At 43.1% G+C, this 24,697-nt stretch overlaps 1 protein-coding gene across 1 annotated transcript; it reads right to left on the minus strand.

The window, feature by feature from the left end:
• Nucleotides 1–70: 70 nt before the first annotated feature.
• LOC107771818 (uncharacterized) lies at nt 71–23,882 on the minus strand. Its single transcript, XM_016591259.2, has 2 exons — nt 23,425–23,882; nt 71–588 (listed from the first exon to the last, which is right to left on the minus strand). The coding sequence occupies exons 1-2, from the start codon at nt 23,653–23,655 to the stop codon at nt 352–354; spliced, it is 468 nt and encodes a 155-aa protein (XP_016446745.1). The 5' UTR covers nt 23,656–23,882; the 3' UTR covers nt 71–351.
• Nucleotides 23,883–24,697: the final 815 nt, after the last annotated feature.

Raw genomic sequence — 24,697 nt, forward strand, 5'->3', positions numbered from 1 at the left:
ACCACTTACAAATTTAATTATTATCCGCATTTGAGGGTAAACAGAAAGTTTGCAGAAGTGCTCATCCAAATGTTAAGTCAATGGATCCAACAACTAATGACCATGAAAACCTAACATTTTGACAGCTAGTATCATGTATACAATGATAGTTTTCCAAGTAAAATTATGCTGCTCTATAAATGAAACTTTGCTTCCTCTTATCACGACAGTTTCAAAAATAAAAATCAGAGACAAGAGGACATTGAGTGCCCAATAAATATCACCCCGAGTAAACACAATGAAGCAGAGTACCTGTCTGCAGTAATCTAGCCAAACCCCATTCTCAAATACATCAAGTACACAGTATACGCCTTAAATCCACTCCAATCTGCCTTGATGTTCCACGCAATGTTGAATTCTACCAGCAGCTGAGAGTGCCTGGGTTGTTACTTTAGCAGGTTTTGTACTGTACTTCAGTTCGAACTTGGGATATCGCCTCTGATGCTCTTCTGCACTTGAAGGTGTATCCGTTAGGATTTCATTAAAGAACTCATCTGCAACATCTCCATCTTCATCTATCCTAAGACGCTTGGCATACCATCTCAATCCCTGAGCCCAGTGAAAAAAGAGATGATTAAAGATGCAAACTAGAAGCAACAAGTTATCCCAATTTCAGAACTACAAGAGCACAAAGAGGGGAAGTTTTCACCAAATTCAGACTTGATAAACAAACAAATTTTTCGAGGTCTTGGAATCAGTAAAAGAAAAAAAGTTGTTATTCATCTACACCGCTGACGAACAAAACACCGTTACTGCAGATGATTGCAAACTATCAGTGAAGCTTGATGAGTTTTTCTCGAAAAATTAACAATTTATTACCACACAACCAACGAGTTGAAATTTGTTTGCAGTACCAAAAACCCAATGAAACTCAAGGTCAACCACCCAAAAGTGCAAGACCAACAAAAAATGAGCTTAACATAAGGTGTTCTACCAGCAACAAAGGAAAAATAAAAACAAGAAATATAACAAAAATCTTCATCAAAGAAGAACCCACAGACAAGATAAACGGAGCTGTCATAAGCTTAATCTACAACATCTCAAGTGGAACTAACAATAAGGATGAAACCGCTTCTAGATAATCTCCACATCATTCCTGAACTAGAAAATCAATGTTTTTTCCAGGACCCCTGCCTCTTTTTTTTGGAGATTGGTAACAATATATTAGAAAAAGCACTAAGGCAGTGCAAAACAATATCTCCAGGGGGGATAGATCAAAACTGACCCATCAAAGTTACAAAAAGCCTAACATCAACCAAGAATTCTGTGTTCTCTACATGACTTTCTTTACACCAAAAATAAAATAAAAGAATACAATTCATCTTAATGTTCTAGAGGGGATTGTATCTGTCTTCAAAAACTCTTTAATTCCTTCTTTCCATACTGTCCACCAAATGCAAGCAGGTATTAACCTCCACCATGCCTTCTGTCTAACTAAACCTCCATTGTTATTCCAACACTCCAAAAGCTCCTCAATAGTTGCAGGCATGGTCCATTTGGGGTCCACAATGTTAAGGAACAGTTGCCACAATTGCCTAGTGATAGGACAATGCAGGAACAGGTAGCTGTTTGTTTCCAGATCTCTGCCACATAACAGACATCTAGAACATAACTGAAATCCCCTTCTTTTCAGGTTTTCTTGAGTTACGCGTACTTCTCTCGCTACCAGCCATGAGAAACAGGCCACCTTAAAATTGGAGCTTTGACTATCCATATATTCTTCCATGGCCGTCTCTCTATGTACTGGCCTGTATTTAAAAGCACAAGATAGGCAGATTTGACAGTGTAGCTCCCACTCTTGCATTTGTATCTTCATGATCAGTGAGACCATTGAAAACTTTCAAAGCTTTAAAGAAGTGAGCAATTCTCCCCATTTCCCAATCATTCAATCCTCTTCTGAAAGTGATATTCCAACCATGTTGTCCACAGGCTTCTTCCATTTTAATTTCAGGTATGGTGGCAATACCATAGAATTCTGGAAACACCTCTTTAAGTGGACCATGTCCTAATCAATAATCACTCCAAAATAAAGTCTTTCTTCCATTACCCACCTATGCTAGTGTTAACTAGAAGAGAATTCCAAAATTGCCTGATAGATTTCCAAACACCAACCCGATATGGACTATTAACAGATCTTGTGCACCACTATTCAGTCTGGCCATACTTCACACTTATTACCTTTCTCCATAAAGCATTATCTCTTAGTTGTATCTCCACAGCCACTTCAGAAGTAAACTTTGATTGTGTGCCTTGAGGTTCCTGAGTCCCAAATCCCTTGCCTTTTATGGGTGATAAATGAGTTCCAATTCACCAAATGAATAGCTCTCTTAACTCTATTACCGTGTTAGATGAAATCCCTCCTTAATGCATCAATTCTTTTTTCTGCATGAGTACCCCTGCTAAAGATTTTATTCCCTTGCCTACTGTAGATTTTTGAATTATTAGCTATTATGAAAAGTAAAACGAGATATTCAATGAGAGGAAGTGAAAGAGGTCGAAACAAATATAGTGGTAAGAGTGACAAAGAAGTCTTACGAGTAAGTTAAAATGGAAATGACATAATTTTACCTTCTCACTTCTCAGATGCTCCTCTTTTTTGTTATTCTCAAGAATCCTCACAAAATACAAATGAGAGATTCATTATGGGCTGTAAAGACAAAACTCTTAGATACCTCCCCCTATATCGGAACCAGTTGCTTTTTTTCAGACAGACGAACAGTTCACTATATGCCAAACAGAAGTGTAATACCCTGGTATTTCAATTCTATTGGAAAGCTTAAATTCATGGTTAAGAAATTATATTTATGAAGGAAATTCGATCATTTCTTTTCTTTACAATATGAGACGGCGTTAATGTCAAGATGAACGTTAAAAGACCATTTCGAACCAGTTAGATGGGTATGGTTTCCCTATGCGATAAACAGAATCCTCCGCCGAAATGGATGTGCTCCTTTGATATTAAGCTACCTTTAAAGAAGATTTTATAAGTAAGATGCTAGAGACTTCCGGCGAAACAAAAAAATAAGAGTTAATTGATTCGAATCATCCTACGAGAGGCGAGTGAAGTTGTAAAGTATGGAAAATCAAGGTTCGTGTAAAGGAAAAGTGTCTATACCTCTTTCTTTTCTATCTCTGAAGATGACGTGCCTAATGTTATTTTAAGTGAGGGAGAATGTCATAACCCAAAATGAATGAGGGTAATTACGTTATTTTAAGACAGAGAAAAACTGAAAGGGGTTATGGGATGTGGCCCCCAAGAGTTGAAAGAATAGGAAAATTTAAGGAATTGACAAGCTTCAATAAACTAGTAACGAAACATGGAGAAAAGAAATAACTGAAGTTTTGCTTTACAATTTATACACTAGCACAACATGGAGATTTTGAGTGATCCAAGGAATCCCTTTGTGAAGAAACAATGTAATTAACTTTGATATCACACAGGGCAACGAGATGGGGAAAGGCTTAGGGGTTTCGATGTTAGCAACAGTAAAGTCCAAGGTTCTTCAGTCCAAGTTATTAAGGTGCAAATACACAATTAAGGTGAGTATTTCATGGTAATTTTCGGTACATTTTGTTCATGGATTACTAGTATCAACCTTTATATACCTTAAAAGCTTTAGATTTCTTCAAAATCCATCAAGAACATCAAGGAGGTGAATTTCTAGGGTTTACTTCAAAAGGTAATTTTCACCCTTTACACTTGACGAATTAAATCTTTTTTATGATTAAATACATCTATTGAGAGTTATATTGGAGAAACATGAGGACTCTAGTTGCTGGCATTACATTGTTGTTGCAACTTTAAGGGAATTAAATTCAGTGATTCAATTATCTAACACATGATCAAGGGGATATATGTAGAGTCTTAAGAGGGCAAATAATGTAATGAGCTCAACAAGTCAAGTGGAAAAATAGTGCAATTGGGTCAAGCCCTTAAGATACCATCAAGGGCATAAAGTGCTGGTGGAGGAGACAATTAAATTTCAGCAGAAGTTTTCTAGAGTTGAATAGGTATTTAAATAGAAATTTAATTTGTTGGCGAATCTCACTTTAGTCTTAAAGGATGCTAGGGTCTCAGTTAGTGATTCAAAAAGGACTTCTTGAGATTTTGGAAACGAAAGCTTTACTAACTTGCTTGTATTTTCATATAGCAAGCAACTGAGTATATAATCTGATTTCTATGTGCTTAGCAATCAGTTGCGTGAAAGAGATTTTTGATTCACAAATCATAGCACGAAATAATAAAACCATTGTAGCATCGAATTGTAGCGAAGAAGAAGAGTTTACAGCGAAGACAGTGAATGCACGGGATGGCTTGATAGATGTGAGAAGTCAAGTTTAAACTTGGTAGCTTCTAGGTAAGTTTTAAGGTTCTCTCTCCTAATAAGGAATTCCATTAGCACCCACGTGCTATATGTATTCGATGAAATTCCTAAGCCATGTCTTCTTGCACTCTAGAACTCAATTCACTCCATTCTTAATCTGTATGACTTTATATGAAAATGTGACAGTATTGTATACTTGTGTGTATCACCACTTGTTATGATGACTTTGTTTGTGATATTCACATTCATTCTAGCATTCAGTTTAAGCATTCATTCATGCATTAATGTTATAACATTCAAACGGGAGAGTTAGCCGACATCCCCTTGCGGGAGTGCTATAAGGGCCAGGGTTAGCAACCCCACGCTTGTATGCGCTATTTGTTTGTTGGGGAGATAGGCTGACACTCCCCCATAGGTGCTGCCAGATCTCACGTATGCAAGGCCACTATGTGCAATTATTTTTTTATTGGAAAAATAACTTAGCTTTCAACTTTAATTTCAGTTATCAATTATAGACTCAGTTTCCAAGTTCAATTTTAGTTATCAGTCCATAGTTCAGCTTATAGTTTCAGTTTTCAGCTCATTACCTGTTTACAGATTTTAAATGATTTATATGATATCGTGTGAACCTGCTTACTTTCATATTATGATTTTTCCGAGAAGGTCTCACTCCACCTTTTTTTAGGAGGTAGCCTATGAGACTTACTGGTATCCTTTGGTAGTACTTAGCCCGTTTGGGCCTACTACGTCGTGTGGCACGTATTGAGGACACAGGTAACGAGGCTCGTGGCTTATAGCATGAGGCAAGAAGCAGGGCACTGTTGCCTTTTTTGATAGAGGCAAGGCGTTTTGAAAAAATTGAGCGCTTATCCGAGAAGTATTGAGGCGCAGTGAAGCAGGAGAAGTGATGTTTTTCCTTAAAAAAAATTAAAAGACGAGGTCTTAAAAGCAAAAAAACGAGATCAGATCTTTAGGGTTTGCTTTTACTCCTCTTAGGAAGCAAAGAACGACTTCTTTTTCAACTTGGAAGCTCTTCTTCATCAAGGATCAAACTTAAGGTTTTCAAGTACCTTTTCTTCTCCTTTCTTCTTCTTTTACTTCTTTTTTGTTCTACTTTCTTTTTCTTTCTTCTGTGCTTCAACATCAGTTTTCTTCTACTCCTTTTTTCTTTCTTTTTTTTTCTTTTTCCGGTAGCGTCATCATTCATCTTTTTCAGGCAGTATCATCATTTTCTGGAGCTCTTTTCTTCTATACTTTTTTCCTTCTTCTTCTTTCTTCTTTCTTCTTTCTTTCCTTTCTCTTTTTCCGGCAGCAAATAATTTTTCGGTTGTTTCTCTGTTTTCTCCTCTGTTTTTGGAGTTTTTTTGCTCAGTTTTTTGCTTCCTCCATTACCTACATTTTTCTTTTCTTTTCTTTTTTAAGTTTTAGTGTACAATTGATTGTATAATAACGTAATTATTTTAGTTTCTACAATCCACATATAGTTTTTGACTTGAAATATTTGCTAATATGTTATTGCTATTGAGTTTTTTATTTATACATGCAAATTTAATATTCTTTTTTGTATTAATTGGCGTTTCACTTCAAAAAGGCGAGCGCTTTGCTTCTCAGTGAAGCGGGCGCTAGTTATTTTTTGTCGCCTCCCGCTCTCCAATACACTAGTGGCAAGTATTGAGATTGCAAGTGACGATACACATGGCGGGAGACATGCTCCGTAGACTCTGTAAGCCCCGTTGACTCTTCCCAGTGGTTACTGGATTTCTTTGGCTTATGTTATTTTATTTGGCATACTATTTATTCTTGGGGAATTATGTATTCAGGTTTAAATCTTTAGAGGCTCATGACTTGGTTTAGTGGGTTATAGTTCACAGTTTAGCTACGTTAGGATCATGTAACTCAGTTATTAGACAATTGATTTAATTCAATTTTGGTTATTACAGTTTCATTGCACTTAATGGTATCTATGTTATCAAACTCAATGTTAGAAGTACACACAAAACAGGCTAGTTGTAACGACCCGGCCGGTCGTTTCGAGAGTTGTAGCCTCGTTCCCCCATTTACTGCTCATTTTATGCTTTACAGTTGTTATGTGACTTGCCGGGGTGGTTGGTTCGGGTCCGAAGGGATTTCGGAATGAATTGAGACACTTAGTCTCAAGGTTGGAAGCTTAAGTTGAAAAGGTTGACCGGATGTTGACTTATGTGTAAACGACTCCGGAATGGAGTTTTGATGGTTCCGTTGGGTGATTTTGGACTTAGAAGCGTGTCCGGATTGTGATTTGGAGGTCTATAGTTGAATTAGGCTTGAAATGGCGAAAGTTGGAAATTTGGAAGTTTGACCGAGAGTGGACTTTGTGGTTACCGGGCTCGGATTGGAGTTCCGGGAGTTGGAATAGGTTCATGGTGTCATTTGTGACTTGTCCCGTCACCCGTACTCCAGAGCAGGTAGTCCAGGGACTTCAGATGGGTATTACTAGCCCAGCCAGTTGCAGCTGCTCAGGCCCAGGTGGGTCCCGTTATAAATGATGATGAGCAGAGAAGACGAGAGAGATTTGGGAGACTCCAGCCTCCAGCTTTCAATGGGGCTGAATCTGAGGATGCCCGGGACTTTTTGGACAGATGCCAGCGGATCCTTCGCACGACAGGTATTCTGGAGACCAGTGGGGGCTCATTCACTACTTTTCAGTTTACTGGGGCTGCCTTCAGATGATGGGAGGCTTATGAGAGGCGCATACCAGTCGGTGCAGCACCACTTACATGGCGTGAGTTCTCTGTTCTCTTCTTGGAGAAGTTCGTGCCGCAGATTGAGCAGCTTCATCAGGAGGGCATGTCTGTGACCCAGTACGAGATGAGGTTTTCGGAGTTGGCTCGTCACGCAGTTTGGTTGGTTCCCACTGATAGAGAGAGGATTAGGAGGTTCATTGATGACCTCACATATCAGTTGCGGTTGCTTATGACTCGGGAGAGGGTATCTAGTGCTACTTTCGACGAGGTGGTCGATATTGCTCGGCAGATAGAGATGGTCCGTAGTCAGGAGCGTGAGGAGAAGGAGGCCTTGAGGTTCGGGTGGTCCCAATGTTGTTCATTCTGGGGACAGCCTTACCACAGTAGGGGTCGTCCTTATATGCCCGCTCAGATGGCTCGTCCAGTTCACCGTGGTGCATCATCCAACCATGGTTCATACAGTGCTCGTCAGAGTCGGTCATCTCTTAGTGCCCTTCCAGCTTAGAGTTCATCCCGTGCTCCTTCAGTTCAGGGTTCATCTGCACCGGGTGCTTCTAGCGGGTATTCTGGTTCTCGGAGTCCGCCTCAGTACTTGCCGCCATTTTCAGAGATGGGTTGTTTTGAGTGTGGATATTTGGGTCACATAAAGAGATTTTGCCCCCGCCTTTCGGGAGGTAAGCTCAGGAGAGGAGTCAAACTACGACTTCAGCACCAGTTACTTCACCACCCGCCCAGCCAGCTCGGGGTGGGACTCAGTCAGCTAGGGGTCGCCTAAGAGGGGGAGGCCGATCAGATGGGGGTCAGGCCCGATTCTATGATATTCCTGCCAGGCCAGATGTTGTTGCTTCAGATGCAGTGATCACAGGTATTGTCTCGGTATACCACTGGGATGCTTCTGTATTATTTGACCCTGGCTCCACTTATTCGTATGTATCATCGTATTTTGCTCATTATCTGGATGCCCCGTGAGTCCTTAGTTTCATCTGTTCATGTATCTACGCCAGTGGGCAACGCTATTGTTGTGGACCGTGTATATCGGTCATGTGTAGTGACTATTGGGGGATTGAAGACTAGAGTTGATCTCTTATTACTTAGTATCGTTGATTTCGACATGATCTTGGGTATGGATTGGTTGTCTCCATGTCATGTCGTTCTGGATTGTCACGCTAAGACCGTGACGTTGGCGATGTCAGGGTTGCCAAGGATTGAGTGGAGAGGTTCTCTAGACTATGTTCCCAGCAGAGTGATTTCATATTTTGAAGGTTGAGCGGATGGTTGGGAAGGGTTATTTATCTTATTTGGTCTTTGTGAGGGATGTTGGTGCTGATACTCCTACTATTGATTCTGTTATGGTGGTGCGAGATTTTCCGGATGTGTTTCCTGCAAATCTGCCGGGCATGCCGCCCGACAAGGATATTGACTTTGGTATTGACTTGGTGACGGGCACTCAGCCCATTTCTATTCCTCCGTATCGTATGGCACCAGCTGAGTTGAAGGAATTGAAAGAACATCTTCAGGAACTTCTTGATAAGGAGTTTATTAGGCCTAGTGTGTCGCCTTGGGGTGCACCGGTTCTGTTTGTGAAGAAGAAGCATGGTACTATGTGGATGTGCATCGACTATAGGCAGTTGAACAAAGTTACAATCAAGAACAAGTATCCTTTGCCGCGCATTAATGATCTATTTGACCAGCTTCAGGGAGCGAGGGTGTTCTCTAAGATTGACTTGAGGTTTGGGTATCACCAGTTGAAGATTCGGGACTCGGATATTCTAAAGACAGCATTCAAGACCCGTTATGGTCATTATGAGTTCCTTGTGATGTCTTTCGGGCTTACTAACGCCCCAGCAACATTCATGCATCTGATGAACAGTGTATTTCAGCCTTATCTCGACTCGTTTGTCATAGTATTCATTGATAATATCCTGGCGTACTCTCGTAGCCAGGAGGAGCATGCCCAGCATTTGAGGAATGTGTTGCAGCGGTTGAGGGAGGAGAAGCTTTATGCCAAATTCTCCAAATGTGAGTTTTGGCTTGGTTCAATGGCGTTCTTGGGGCACGTGGTGTCCAATGAGGGGATTCAGGTGGATCCAAAGAAGATAGAGGCGGTTCAGAGTTGTCCCAGACCGTCCTCAGCCACTGAGATTCGGAGCTTTCTCGGCTTGGCCGGTTATTATTGTCGTTTCGTGGAGGATTTCTCGTCTATTGCATCGCCTTTGACCAAATTGACCCAGAAGGGTTCTCCTTTCAGATGGTCGGATGAGTGTGAAGAGAGCTTTCAGAAGCTCAAGACTGCCTTGACCACAGCTCCAGTTCTAGTTTTGCCTTCAGCTTCAGGTTCTTATACAGTGTATTGTGATGCTTCTCGGATCGGTATTGGGTGTGTCTTGATGTAGGAGGGTAGAGTGATTGCTTATGCTTTGCGTCAGTTGAAGCCTCATGAGAAGAACTACCATGTTCAAGATGTGGAGTTGACTGCCATCGTTCATGCATTAAAGATTTGGAGGCACTATCTCTATGGTGTGTCTTGTGAGGTATTTACAGATCATCGGAGTCTCCAGCACTTGTGCTAACAAAAGGATCTAAATTTGAGGCAGCGGAGATGATTGGAGCTGCTAAAGGATTATGATATCACCATTCTGTATCATCCCGAGAAGGCCAATGTGGTGGCCGATGCCTTGAGTAAAAAGGCGGTGAGTATGGGTAGCCTTGCATTCATTCCTGTTGGTGAGAGACCTCTTGCAGTTGATGTTCAGGCCTTGGCCAACCAGTTCGTGAGATTAGATGTTTCGGAGCCCAGCCGGGTTCTAGCTTGTGTGGTTTCTCGGTCTTCCTTATATGATTGCATCAGAGAGCGTCAGTATGATGATCCCCATTTGCTTATCCTGAAGGACACAGTTCAGCACGGCAATGCCAAAGATGTTACTATTGGAGATGATGGGATGTTGAGAATGCAGGGTCAGATTTGTGTGCCAAATATAGATAGGCTGCGTGAATTGATTCTTGAAGAAGCCCACAGTTTGCGGTATTCCATTCATCCGGGTGCCGCTAAGATGTACCAGGACTTGAGGCAGCACTATTGGTGGAGAAGAATGAAGAAAGATATAGTGGGGTTTGTAGCTCGGTGCCTTAACTGTCAACAGGTGAAGTATGAGCATCAGAGACTAGGTGGGTTGCTTCAGAGGCTAGAGATTCCAGAGTGAAAATAGGAGCGGATCACCATGGATTTTGTAGTTGGGCTCCCACGGACTTTGAGGAAGTTCGATGCTATTTGGGTGATTGTGGATCGGCTGACCAAGTCCGCGCACTTCATTCCAGTTGGGACTACTTATTCTTCGGAGCGGTTGGCTGAGATTTACATTCGCGAGATTGTTCGTCTTCACGGTGTGCCGGTGTTGTGAAAAGCGTGAAGCGAGGAAAAGCGACAACCCCCTTTTCGCTTAAAGCGAGAAGCGAGAAACGAAGCGCTCGCTTTTTTGAAGTGAAGCGAATAACTATAAGAACAACTACATAACACATAAAAAAGGCAATAAGAACTAAGAATAAAGGATATAAAAATAAGAGGAAGGGCAGTATACCATTCCACTAAAAAATGGGCAGCATTTCAACGAAAAAACAATGCAAGAAAATGAAGAAGGAGAAGAGGAGAAGAATGAGAAAGAACTGAAGGGAAAAAAAAAATTCGCCAACATTTCGCTTCTATTTGGACGCTGAAACAGTGAAAGAAGAAGAAGAAGAAATCACATACCTGGACCAAACTTGATGATCTTGAAGTTGAAAAGTGTAGAAAACTTGAACCCTAGTCGCCTCTTTCTTTCTCTGTTGCTGCTGGTCGATATGTTTTAAAAAAAGAACATCTTTTTTAATTAAATAGGCTAGCAGCCCTTTAAAACAGAGAAGCGCACGCTTCTTACGCATCGCTTCGCATGTCGCTTCTTGCTTTTTAGTGAGAAGCGAGCACTTTTGAATACCTGCTACGCTTCAGATAGCAGAAGCGCTCGATGGGTCGCCTCGCTTTGCTTCTCGCTTTAAGCGAGAAAGCGTCCGCTTTTCACAACACTGCGGTGTGCCGGTGTCCATCATTTCAGATCGGGGCACGCAGTTTTGGAGAGCGGTACAGCGAGAGTTGGGCACCCAGGTTGAGTTTAGTACAGCATTTCACCCTCAGACGGACGGACAGTCCGAGCACTATTCAGATATTGGAGTATATGTTACGCACTTGTGTCATTGACTTTGGGGGTGCTTGGGATCAATTTCTGCCGCTCGGGGAATTTGCCTACAACAACAGCTATCAGTTGAGCATTCAGATGGCTCCGTATGAGGCTTTGTATGGGAGACGGTGTCGATCTCCGGTGGGTTGGTTTGAGCCGGGGGAGGCTAGGCTATTGGGTACTGACTTGGTTCAGGATGCTTTGGACAAAGTTAAATTTATTCAGGATCGGCTTCGCACAACGCAGTCTAGACAGAAGAGTTACGCCGATATGAAGGTTCGTGATGTTGCTTTCATGGTTGGGGAGAAGGTACTGCTCAAGGTTTCACCCATGAAGGGTGTTATGAGGTTCGAGAAGAAGGGCAAGTTGAACCCTCGGTATATTGGGCCGTTTGAGGTGCTTCAGTGGATCGGAGAGGTGGCTTACAAGCTTGCCTTGCCACCTAGTTTGTCGAGTGTGCATCCAGTGTCATGTTTCTATGCTCCGAAAGTATGTCGGCGATCCGTCTCTTGATTTGGATTTCAGCACGGTTCAGTTGGATGATGATTTGACTTATGATGTGGAGCCGGTGGCCATTTTGGATCGGCAGGTTCGAAAGTTGAGGTCAAAGGACATAGCTTCAGTGAAGGTGCAGTGGAGAGGTCAGCCAGTTGAAGAGGCTACTTGGGAGACCGAGCGGGAGATGCGGAGCAGATATCCACGCCTATTTGGGACTCCAGGTACGTTTCTAGACCCGTTCGAGGACAAACCTTTGTTTAAGAGGGGGAGAATGAACGACCCGGCCGGTCGTTTCGAGAGTTGTAGCCCCGTTCCCCCATTTACTGCTCGTTTTATGCTTTACAGTTGTTATGTGACTTGCCGGGGTGGTTGGTTCGGGTCCGAAGGAATTTCGGAATGAATTGAGACACTTAGTCTCAAAGTTGGAAGCTTAAGTTGAAAAGGTTGACCGGATGTTGACTTATGCGTAAACGACTCCGGAATGAAGTTTTGATGGTTCCGCTAGCTCAATTGGATGATTTTGGACTTAGGAGCATGTACGGATTGTAATCTGGAGGTCTATAGTTGAATTAGGCTTGAAATGACGAAAGTTGAAAATTTAGAAGTTGACCGAGAGTGGACTTTGTGGTTACCGGGCTCGGATTGGAGTTGTGGGAGTTGGAGTAGGTCCGTGGTGTCATTTGTGACTTGTGTGCAAATTTTGGGGTCAATCGGACGTGATTTAATAGGTTTCGGCGCCGTTTGTAGAAGTTGGAATTTCCTTAGTTTCAATAGGCTTGAATTGGGGTGCGATTCGTGTTTTTGATGTTTCAGGTGATTTGAGGGCTCGACTAAGTTCGTATCATGTTTTAGGACTTGTAGGTGTGTTTGATTGAGGTCCCGGGGGCCTCGGGTTGATTTTGGCTGGTTAACGGATCAAAAACGAGACTTAGTGCATTGCTGAAGGAAGGAGTCTGCTGGTGCAATCGCACTTGCGGATTTTTTATCGCAGGTGCAAGCTCGCAGAAGCGAGCATGGCAGCGCAGAAGCAGAAAAAGGTAGAGTGGGGCAGTGGCCGCAGGTGCAAGGGAAATTCCGCACTTACGTGATCGCAGATGCGAACGGAGGTGGCAGATGCGCTGGTGTCCGCAGATGCGGAAGGGCGATCGCAGAAGCGGAGGCAGTGCAGCCTTGGCAAAACCGCAGAAGCGGTGGGTTTTTCCGCAAAAGTGGAATCGCAGATGCGGTTAAGTGTCCGCAGGAGCGAAAAGGCTGGACAGAATATTTAAATTCAAGGGTTCGCGATTTTTCTTCATTTTGGACATTTCAAACTCGGTCTAAAGCGAATTTTGAGAGGATTTTCGAGGGGTTTCTTGAGGTAAGCCACTTGTGTTCATTTTTAATCAATAATCTTGTTTTCCCGTTGAATTTCCCACCTAGTTTGTGTGTATTTAAGGTAAAATTTGGGAATTTGAGGCTAGGGATTTGGAGAGTTTGATTTGGGGTTTTGGGTTGCGATTTGGTGTCGGATTTTGGTAAATTTGGTATAGTTGGACTCGTGGTTGGATGGATTTTCGGGTTTTATGACTTTTATCGGATTTCGAGACGTGGGCCCGGGGGTGGCTTTTGAGTCGACTTTTGACTTTTGATTAATAACTTAGTGTTTTTCTTATGGAATTAAATCCTTTAGCTCGTGTTGATTGTATCGAACTGTTTGTGGCTAGATTCGAGACATTTGGAGGCCGATTCACGAGGCAAAAGCGTGTTGGAGTAGGGATTTGCACGGTTTGAGGTAAGTAACAGTTCTAAATTTGGTTCTGATGGTATGTAACCCCATAGTGAGTCATGTGATTGGTTTTGAGGTGACGCACATGCTAGGTGACGGGCGTGTGGGCGTGCACCGTAGGAATTATGACTTGGTCAATTCCATGAAACTGAATAGTTGAAAAACATATGTTGTTATCCGTATATTCTCCATGTGTTATAGAAATTGAACTGCAAATCATGTTAGAAATGATGTTTAGACTATGTGTTGGCACTGTAGGGACACCACAGAGTTCAGGTACATGTTGAATTATCTGCTAAATTGTTGTTTTGTACTCAGTCACAGTTTTACTTGCATATTACATCTAAGTGCACCGCCGCGCCGTCACACCTATTAATTTTCCGCAATTCCAGCGACGGCGTGGCTTGTCCGAGCCCAAATCTCGAACTGCCATCAGTGGGAAAACACTTGGGGCCACACAGAAATCATAAGATGCCATCAGAAGGCACCTTTGGCACAAAGTCAGCAGACTAAGGGACAAGCAGCCGAAAGTGGGAAGGCATCTTTGACCTTCTGGGCCATGGTTGACAGCAGGATCCACTAAGTCTGCCTTTCCAGCTTTCCATGCTAGAATGCACCAGGCTGCTGGAACAGCCTTACCAGCACTGCCAACCACCCCCTTTGTATAGCCATTTTAGTTTCTATAAATAGGCTTTATACTCATTCTTTGTAAGCATCAGATATTGCATAATACAACAGAAAATTGGCACTTGCCTCCCAAATCCGAGTCTCTTTCTTTTATAGCTTTCTTGCTTGTTTCGTATGATTGCCATCGCTTTAGCACGATTGTGCTATTTATTGTCTAAGGGCTGAAGCTAAGTAGCAGTCAGGCTAACTTCGCTGCCCTCGCCGAACCATCGGAAAAAACGGTTCCGCGACAATTGGTACCAGAGCCTAGGTTCTTGCATGGCTAAGAACTCACATCGCAACATAGACGAAACCCAGATCGAAGAGAACCCAGAACCATAGAGAGGTATTGGTCGAAAGCGCGACAAAAGTAGGGCCAGAGACGCATCTCCACCTATTAGCGAGCTGCTACCCTACGTGGAACCTGAAACTGCCGAAACCAGAACTCTCGATGAGAGAGTTGACATGGTAGAAAAGGGTCTGTCGGCCTTTCACCGTCGTATCGCCGCTGCCGAAAACAATATTTGTTCACTTGAGTCAGTTGCCCTTGATGGACTTGGCGAAATCAAAGGGAGAGTTAAGGACCAAGACGAAGGACTAACCAACCTTGAACTCAAGCTCACTGAGGCTTTGTCTGCCTTACAGGCAGAAGTTGGAACTTTAAAACTGCGTCTAGAAGAGACAGCAGGAACCAGTGGGCGAGGTCCTATCACTGTCCGAGAAACACGTATTGAGGCTCCTAAACCCAAAGAGTTTCGGGGTGAAAGAAGCGCTCAAGACGTGGAAAACTTCTTGTGGCAGCTGGATGCTTATTTCGAACATGTAAGCATAACCAGCGATGCTGCCAAAATCCGAATGGCTGCCATGTACTTAGCAGAAACCGCCATACTTTGGTGGTGCAGAAAGAAGGCAGATATGGAGAAAGGAACGTGCTCCATTGACACTTGGAAGCAGTTCAAAGAGGAGCTAAAACGGCAGTTTTACCCTCAAAACGTTGTGCACGAGGCTCGCCGACAGTTGAGGGAGCTTAGGCAAACATCCTCCATCCGTGAGTACGTAAAGGATTTCACAAAACTCACCCTTCAGATCCCCAACTTGACCACTGAGGATCTATTGTTCCATTTCTTGGATGGCTTGCAGCATTGGGCCAAACAAGAATTGCAAAGGCGACAGATCGACAACGTCGATGAAGCTATTGTAATAGCCGAATCATTGTCAGATTTCCGGACAGAGCGTCCAAGGGAAATAACAACCGGAGCCAAGCTGCTACTGCTCCAAAGATGGACACCCACCGAGGCAAAGGCAAATTTGTTCCCAATCGGAACAACGATAACAGAGGCAACCGCAACCACTCTTCTAATTACCGCAAGGATTATGATGAGAAGAGGAAAGGAGGCGCACAAAAGGCTGCTCAGCGAGATGTTTGCTATCTTTGCGGAGACCCTTCTCATGCTGCTCGAAATTGCCCTACACTGAACAAATTAGGAGCAATTATTGCAGCCCACCAGCAGCAAGGACAAACTGTTGCGCCTACTGACAGGCAACCCGAGGAGCGAAGAGCACCAGCTGATGGTGCAGGACAAGGGAAGAACAAGGCCGTAGGCTTGTTCAATCATATGGCCTTGATAAACCATATGACCATTGCCGCTGTTGCTGCCCAACCGCCTCGTGTGAGGCCCCGTGAATCATTATTTGTCGATGCCAAGTTAAACGGCAAAGACGTGCGCATCATGGTGGACACAGGTGCGACACATAATTTTGTGACAGAGGAACGAGCTAGGGAGCTTGGACTTGTCTTTATATCCAGCGACACGCTGATGAAGACCGTCAATGCCCTTCCCACTACCGTTCATGGCTTTGCTCCTAACGTACATATTGCTTTAGGAGGCTGGCAGGGTTAACGGACTTCACCGTTGCTCCCATGGACGTCTTTGACATCATACTGGGATTGGACTTTTGGTACGAGATCAACGCACTTATTGCGCCACGTATCAACCAGCTTCACATGAGCGATCCCGGAGGCTCGTGTATTGTGCCCCTTGTTCGGGTACCACAAAATGGAATGCATTTGTCAGCGATGCAACTTGTGAAAGATTTCAAGAAAGGGGAACCAACATTTCTTGCAACCTTGACGGGAATCGTTGAGAATTCCCCTGAGGCAGTAGCATTGCCTCCCTGCATTGAGCAAGTCCTTGATGATAATAAGGACGTGATGCCGGAAGAACTTCCCAAACAATTGCCACCACGAAGGGAAGTTGATCATCAGATCGAGCTGGTTCCAGGGGCGAAGCCACCTGCCATGTCGCCTTATTGCATGGCGCCCCCGGAATTAGAGGAATTAAGGAAGCAACTCAAGGAGTTGCTAGAGGCTGGCCACATACGACCATACCAAGGCACCTTACGGAGCTCCTGTCTTATTTCAGAAAAAGAAGGAGGGTACCATGCGCTTATGTATTGATTATCGGGCCCTTAACAAGGTCATTGTGAAGAATAAGTACCCTATCCCTCTCATTGCTGATTTATTTGACCGCTTGGAGCAGGCCAAGGTATTCACCAAGATGGATCTGAGGAAAGGTTACTATCAAGTGCGGATTGCCGACGGGGACGAGCCCAAGACAACTTGTGTTACACGCTATGGGGCTTTTGAATGGTTGGTAATGCCATTCGGTTTGACCAACGCTCTTGCCACCTTCTGCACTTTGATGAACAAATTATTCCATCCTTTCTTGGATCAGTTCGTTGTCATCTATTTAGATGATATTGTGGTTTACAGCAACAATATGGAAGACCATGCGGAACACCTTCGCAAGGTATTCAAGGTACTAAGGGAAAATGATCTGTGCGTAAAACGTGAAAAATGCAGCTTCGCACAGCCCATAGTACAGTTCCTTGGGCATACAATCAGCCATGGGGAAATCCGGATGGATAGGGACAAGGTGGAAGCTATCCAGGACTGGGAAGCTCCAACAAAGGTACCGGAACTTCGGTCCTTTCTCGGCTTAGCCAACTATTATCGAAGATTCATCTTCGGTTACTCGGCTATTGCATCCCCCCTCACTGACTTGCTGAAAAAAAACAGAGAGTGGGAATGGAGCGACATCTGCCAGAAGGCATTTGAGAAACTCAAGGCAGCAATCACCAAGGAACCCGTATTGGCCTTGCCTGATTTCTCGAAAGTTTTTGAAGTCCAGACTGATGCGTCTGACTTTGCTATAGGAGGCGTACTGATGCAAGAGGGCCATCCTATAGCCTTTGAGAGTCGAAAGCTGAACAACGCTGAGAGGCGTTACACGGTCCAAGAGAAAGAAATGACGGCTGTAGTCCACAGCCTAAGGACTTGGCGTCATTACTTGTTGGGGGCACATTTTATTGTCAAGACTGACAACGTTGCAACAAGCTACTTCCAAACACAGAAGAAGCTATCTGCCAAACAGGCCCGTTGGCAAGATTTTCTGGCCGAATTCGACCACACCCTAGAATACAAACCAGGGAGAGCTAACGTAGTTGCCGATGCTTTGAGTCGCAAGACAGTACTAGCAACCATTGTTAGCTCAGCAAGCAGTGGCATCATCAAGACCATCAAAGAGGGCATGCAACATGACCCCGTGGCAAAACAACTTCTTGCCTTGGCCACTCAAGGCAAAACTCAGAGATTTTGGGAAGAAAATGGTCTCTTGTACACCACTGGCAAAAGAATATACGTGCCCAAATGGGCAAATCTCAGGCGTACTCTGCTGAAAGAAGGTCATGACTCTGCCTGGGCAGGTCATCCAGGGCAAAAACGCACATTGGCCCTGATTGAGTCTTCTTATTATTGGCCTCGGATGCGGGGCGACATCGAGGTATACGTATGCACTTGTCTAGTTTGTCAACAAGACAAGGTAGAATCCAAGCTTCCTAGGGGTTTACTGGAGCCGCTGCCAGTTGCGGCGAAGCCATGGGACAGCATAACCATGGACTTTATTACGTGTTTGCCAAATTCAGAAGGAATCGGCACCATTATGGTGGTTGTCGATAGATTCACCAAGTATGCAACATTTTCGGCCACCACTGCCGGTTGCAAAGCTAAAGAGGCAGCACGTATATTCTTGAGGGACATCGTAAAATATTGGGGCGTGCCTAAGCACATCATAAGCGATCGAGACCCTCGGTTCACCGGCGCATTCTGGAAAGAATTGTTCAGCTTGTTGGGAACTCAACTGCACTTCTCAACAAGTTTCCATCCGCAAACAGATGGACAAACAGAAAGGATTAATGCCTTGCTTGAATGTTATCTGAGGCATTATGTCAGCGCCAATCAAAGAGACTAGGCTAAGCTACTGGATATAGCCCAATTCTCTTACAATTTGCAACGCAGCGAAGCGACCGGGAAGAGTCCCTTTGAGCTTGCAACTAGGCAACAGCCCAACACTCCTCAATCATTGCCCGCCAACGTCGGATTGAAAAATCCGGGGGCTTATCACATGGCCAAGTTTTGGGAAGAACAAGCCGATCTAGCCAGGTCATATCTAGACAAGGCTGCCCGCAAAATGAAGAAATTTGCGGACCGGAAGCGTCGTCCAGTCAACTATAGGATTGGAGACAAGGTCATGGTGAAATTGAATCCACGGCAGTTCAAATCACTGCGAGGCGTACATCATAGTCTGATTCGCCGATATGAGGGCCCATTCGAAATTGTTGCCACGGTGGGTATAATATCTTACCGACTGGACATGCCGCGTCATCTGAAAATCTATCCTGTCTTCCATGCTAGCCAATTAAAACCATATTTCGAAGACATGGAAGACAAAGATCGGGCGCAGTCCAGCCGAAGCCAAATTTTTTCTACTCCACCAGCAACAGACAAGCAAGTGGAAGCCATCATAGACCATCAGTTGGTCAGTGGAAAAGGATGGGGCAATTCGAGCGCACAGTTCCTTGTTCACTGGAAAGGAACTTTGCTAGAGGAGGCATCATGGGAGAAGTACGAAGATTTGTGGCAGTTCAGGGAACAAGTCCACAATTATCTTCAGTTGTGCGGCGCCGGGGTCGTCGCTATTTCAAGTGGGGGAGAGTACACCGCCCCGCCGTCACACCTATTAATTTTCCGCAATTTCAGCGACGGCGTGGCTTGTCCTAGCCCAGATCTCGGACTGCCATCAGTGGAAAAACACTTGGGGCCACACAGAAATCATAAGATGCCATCAGAAGGCACCTTTGGCACAAAGTCAGCAGACCAAGGGACAAGCAGCCAAAAGTGGGAAGGCATCTTTGACCTTCTGGGCCATGGTTGACAGCAGGATCCACTAAGTCTGTCTTTCCAGCTTTCCAGCTTTCCATGCTGGAATAGCCTTACCAGCCCTGCCAACCACCCCCTTTGTATAGCCATTTTAGTTTCTATAAATAGGCTTTATACTCATTCTTTGTAAGCATCAGATATTGCATAATACAACAGAAAATTGGCACTTGCCTTCCAAATCCGAGTCTCTTTCTTTCATAGCTTTTTTGTTTGTTTCGTGTGATTGCCATCGCTTTAGCACGATTGTGCTATTTATTGTCTAAGGGTTGAAGCTAAGTAGCAGTCAGGCTAACTTCGCTGCCCTCGTCGAACCCTCAGAAAAACGGTTCCGCGACATAAGTCTCTATTGTTCATTGTTGATACATTATATCATTGCTGTTTGGACTAATTATCATGATTACTGAGAGCCTGAGAGACTGGAGAGGTTGATGATTGAGTGAGACCGAGGGCCTGATTATGAGGATATTTATGGGATCGGCCTGCACGCCGCAACATGTTTTATTGATTTATGCCATGATTGGCATGTTATAGCGCTTGGGTTGAAGGAGCCCCTCCGGAGTCTGCACACCCACAGTGAGCGTAGTTGATTTATATTGAGGGATGGATCTTCCCAGGGCATGGATCTTGCCCGAATCATTTATATTTAGGGATGGATTTTCCCTGGGCTGGATGGGCCTTATACAGTACTCTTTCCTGGGTTGGATTGGCCATATACAGTACTGAGTGATTGAGTATTCCGAGAGTGTGAGTACACGAAGCTTCTAGTGTGGTGCATTACATACAGCATGTAGATTGGCATGTAGATATAGAGAGGTCGTATTCCTCATATCATTCAAAATTGATCGATCATACTTGCACTGAGTTTAACTGTTGAACTTGAAAGCATGTCTATTTTTCTATGTTGTAATTTCTGTAATTGAACTATATTCGTGAAGCTCGTCACTACTTTCAGTCCATTATTTAGTCTTGTTACTTATTGAGTTGGTTGTATTAACGCTACACTCTGCACTTCGTGTGCAGATCCAGGTGTTTCCAGATACGGTGGGTGTTGATTTCTTTGCACAGCTTGATCGTTTGGAGATTCCAAGGGCGTTCGCAGACCTTATCTCTCCTTCCCTATCTTTCAGCTTTATGTACTTAGTTTTAGTCTTTCATAGACAGTATTTCTAGACTTGTGTTGTATAGACGCTCATGTACTCAGTGACACCCCGATGTTGGGAATTTCCATATTGAGTTTTGACTTTCTATCCAGTTTTGAGGATTTTGATGATTTACAGCTGTGTTATTCTTATTTTTCATTTAAAAGTGTTGGAAGTATTTTGAAGTGTCAACTTACCTAGTACCACGTTAGGCGCCATCACGACAGGCTAAGTTTTGGGTCGTGAAAAGCGAACCGCTTCCTCACTTAAAGCGAGAAGCGAAGCGAGGCGAGGTATCTGGCGCTTCTGTTAGCTGAAGCGTAGCAGATTTACAAAAGCGCTCGCTTCACCTGAAAAAGCGAGAAGCAATGAAGCAATGCGAAGCGTAAGAAGCGAGCGCTTCTCTTTATAATTGGGCTACCAACGTATTTAATAAAAAAAGTTGTCTTTTTTTAAAACGCCGCAGCAACAGAGAAAGAAAGAGGCGACCTAGGGTTTAAGTTTTCTACACTTTTCAACTTCAAGATCATCAAGTTTGGTCCCAGGTATGTGATTTCTTCCTCCTCCTCCTCCTTCTTCTTCTTTTTCTTTCACTGTTTCAGCGTCCAAATAGTAGCGAAATGCTGGCGAAATTTTTTCAGGCGCCATCACGACAGGCTAAGTTTTGGATTGTAAAAAGCGAGTGTTTCCTCGCTTAAAGCGAGAAGCGAAGCGAGGTATCTGGCGCTTCTGTTAGCTGAAGCGTAGCAGATTTACAAAAGCGCTCGCTTCACCTGAAAAAGCGAGGACCGATGAAGCGATGCGAAGCGTAAGAAGCGAGTGCTTCTCTTTATAACTGGGCTGCCAACGTATTTAATTAAAAAAGTTGTCTTTTTTTAAAACACCATCGAGCAGCAGCAATAGAGAAAGAAAGAGGCGACCTAGGGTTTAAGTTTTCTACGCTTTTCAACTTCAAGATCATCAAGTTTGGTCCCAGGTATGTGATTTCTTATTCCTACTCCTCCTCCTCTTTCTTCTTCTTCTTTTTCTTTTTCTTTCACTGTTTCAGCGTCCAAATAGCAGTGAAATGCTGGCGAATTTTTTTTTTTTCCCTTCAGTTCTTCTTTCTCATTCTTCTCCTCTTCTTCTTCATTTTGTTGCACTGTTTCAGTGATAAAAAGATTGAAATGCTGCCCATTTTTTCTTACAGTTACATGTGTTGTCTATGCAGTATTTATTTTAATATTTTTTTTTAAATTCCGCTTCATTTCAAAAAAGCGAGAAGCGAATCTCGCTTTAAGCGAAAAAGGGCTTGTCGCTTTCCCTCGCTTCACGCTCTTCACAACACTGGTGAGAAGATTCAAATAGCACATCGAGCACAAACAATAAGAAGGTTGCTTGACATGATTTGGTCATGTTTTGCATCGATCTCAGATGCACCGGTCTATAATTGTGAAACCATAGTGAGTGAAGGTGCTAAAATAGTATGGAGTAGACCTAAAATCATACGGAAGGATTCGAAGGACCTACAATCTCCGGGAATCCATATAGATTTAGCGAAGGAGTGGTCTCATGTTGAAGTGCTCTATACAGTGACGACAACATTGACTGCCTTACTTTCCCATTTCTTGGAGCTACCTTTAGATGCAATCTTTTAAAGCGTATTTTAGAGGTAAAAGAAGGTAGTTTCCCTGGCAAAATACTTTAAATGTTGAACTGGCCTACTTCCACAGTACTGCACCACTCTCATAAGTCATAACTTTCTGCCAAGTGAAACCACTTCCATCTTATTTCAACAATTTGGATAGAAAGCATATACGGAATCTTCCGATGACAATCCGATCTAGCTAGATGAAGTTCAAGCTCTTTTATCTTACTTATAGAAACTTTTGCGAGGGATGGATACCAAGCTAGATATGTATGGCTACACTTTCAGAGGTGACTCATCTTTGCCTATATGTCACCAAAAGTTACTTTCAACATTTAACTGCAAAATAAGGAACTCCATATTCCCTCTACCGAAGAGATTATACAACTGGGCCCTCTATGACACCTCTAGCAAGCATCAATGGTAGTGCTACTTTGAGAATCTTGCCAATGGTCAATTTACAGAAACCGCTTCCCCTCTAACCCCATTATCTCTTTACTAGCAGTTTAGCACCAACATTAGCACATCCTCTTTACACAATTTTCGGCCACCTTGCACCTTCCACCTTCCACCAAATGGCTTATCTTATCTACATTTATGAGTTTGGGTCTGATTGGAGTTTAACAAGAAACAACAAAAACCTCTACCTGTTTATATACATTGCTTCTTCAAGTTCAACTACTGCTTGCTACTTTTCATTTTGATAGGAGTAGGTGCTTGCAGCTTACTCTTTGTTCAATAAATGTGCCTTCCTTACTGCCCAGCCCCTATCTTTAATCTTAAATAAAGTGAAGTCGGCACACACACAAAACCCAAAATTATCAAGTATAGGATCAATCAACAGCCCAAACACTAACTGCTCAAATGCAATCTTCTCTAATTGTGTACTTCAATGTGTGTAACAAACATAACAAACTCTTTAGGTGCACTGATAAATCGTGGTTAACAAGCACATCATTTCGAGATTTTAAATGGAGATAGCAGTAACTCATTTACCACGTTTCAAAGGCATTCTTCAATTGGTTAGTAGAGTGAGTTTTTTAAATAAGAATACTAACTCAGAACAATAAAATTAGGATTTATGAGTCCGTTTAAAGCATATCAACAAAATCAAAGTCAAAATTACAATAAATGAATATAATCTCCGTTTAAATACCTGAATGGCACCGTCGCGTGAACTACAAGGAAAGAGGATAGGGCCGAATTGTGCTTTCTCAACCGGGACTTGAATTGGGACACTGAAACCCCTGCGTGGAACATTCTGAGCTTGAGCTGCTGCAGCTGCTGCTGCTATATTACCGTCGGTGTTATCTTCTACATCTCTCGCTTCTTGCCCTTCTTCTCTTGAAAACCCTAGAAATCCAGCTAGTCTTCGCAATAATCCCATCCCTCTCTATAAGAATAGCGACATGCATTAGCGAGAAATACGGCGAAAACTACTGAAATGCAAACACCGTCAGGATTGGCGATTTTTGTGCGGCCAGAGATATTGACGGAACGACGATCTCGCCGGAGAAAATTGTAGTCTTGGCGGTGGACTGATGACTTGTGAAAGTCAAAAGTAAGGGTGATGACGTTACAAGTGCCGACCGGCGCAAAAAATGAAATATTGTTATAAAATAAACACATATAGTAAATATAAGTATACAAACAAAATGATATATTATTATTCAAATTTTAAAGTTACATACGTAATAAACTGAAATCTCATCTAATTATAGAATAAAGCAAGTTGTTGTGTAAACTGTTTCTACTACTGTACCAGATATAGATAATCTTCTATCGGGTATAATATTTATCCATAATAGAGTATCGAAATAATAAGCTCATTATACCAAATATAGATATTCTTCTACCGGAATAATATTTATCCATAACGGAGTATCGAAAAGATAAGCTCATTATATCAAATATAGATAATCTTGTATTGGGGGTAATGTTCATCCATAGTGGGGTACCGAAAGGATAAACTCATTGTACCAGATATAGATAATCTTCTACCGGTGTAATATTTATCTATTGCGGGGTACCGAAAGGATAAGCTCATTGTACCAGATAGGGCAAATATATAGACGACCCCTTAAACTTGGCTCCAGTTTCCATTTTGACACCTTAACTTAGCTCTTTTCCTATTGAACACTTTAATTCTATTTTGGTGTATACCATTTAAACACAACGCATGTCCGGCCAAAGGAGCGTTATGTCCACACATGATAAGCGCGTGAATGTTATTAATATTTGCTTAGGTAGATATTCCAACGGTAAAAATAAAACCCACCCGTTAGACCCACTTTAAAACACCAAATTTTCCCATTTTTTCTCTCAAGAATGCCCTAATTTCTCTTTCGTCTTCTTCCCTTGCAAATTCGTCATTTTCCCCTTCTACTGAAGCTTAGGTGCCCAAGCTTGAATCTTGATCTGATTTCTTC

Source organism: Nicotiana tabacum, chromosome 23, assembly GCF_000715075.1.
Source record: "Nicotiana tabacum cultivar K326 chromosome 23, ASM71507v2, whole genome shotgun sequence".
Classification (NCBI taxonomy): domain Eukaryota; kingdom Viridiplantae; phylum Streptophyta; class Magnoliopsida; order Solanales; family Solanaceae; genus Nicotiana; species Nicotiana tabacum.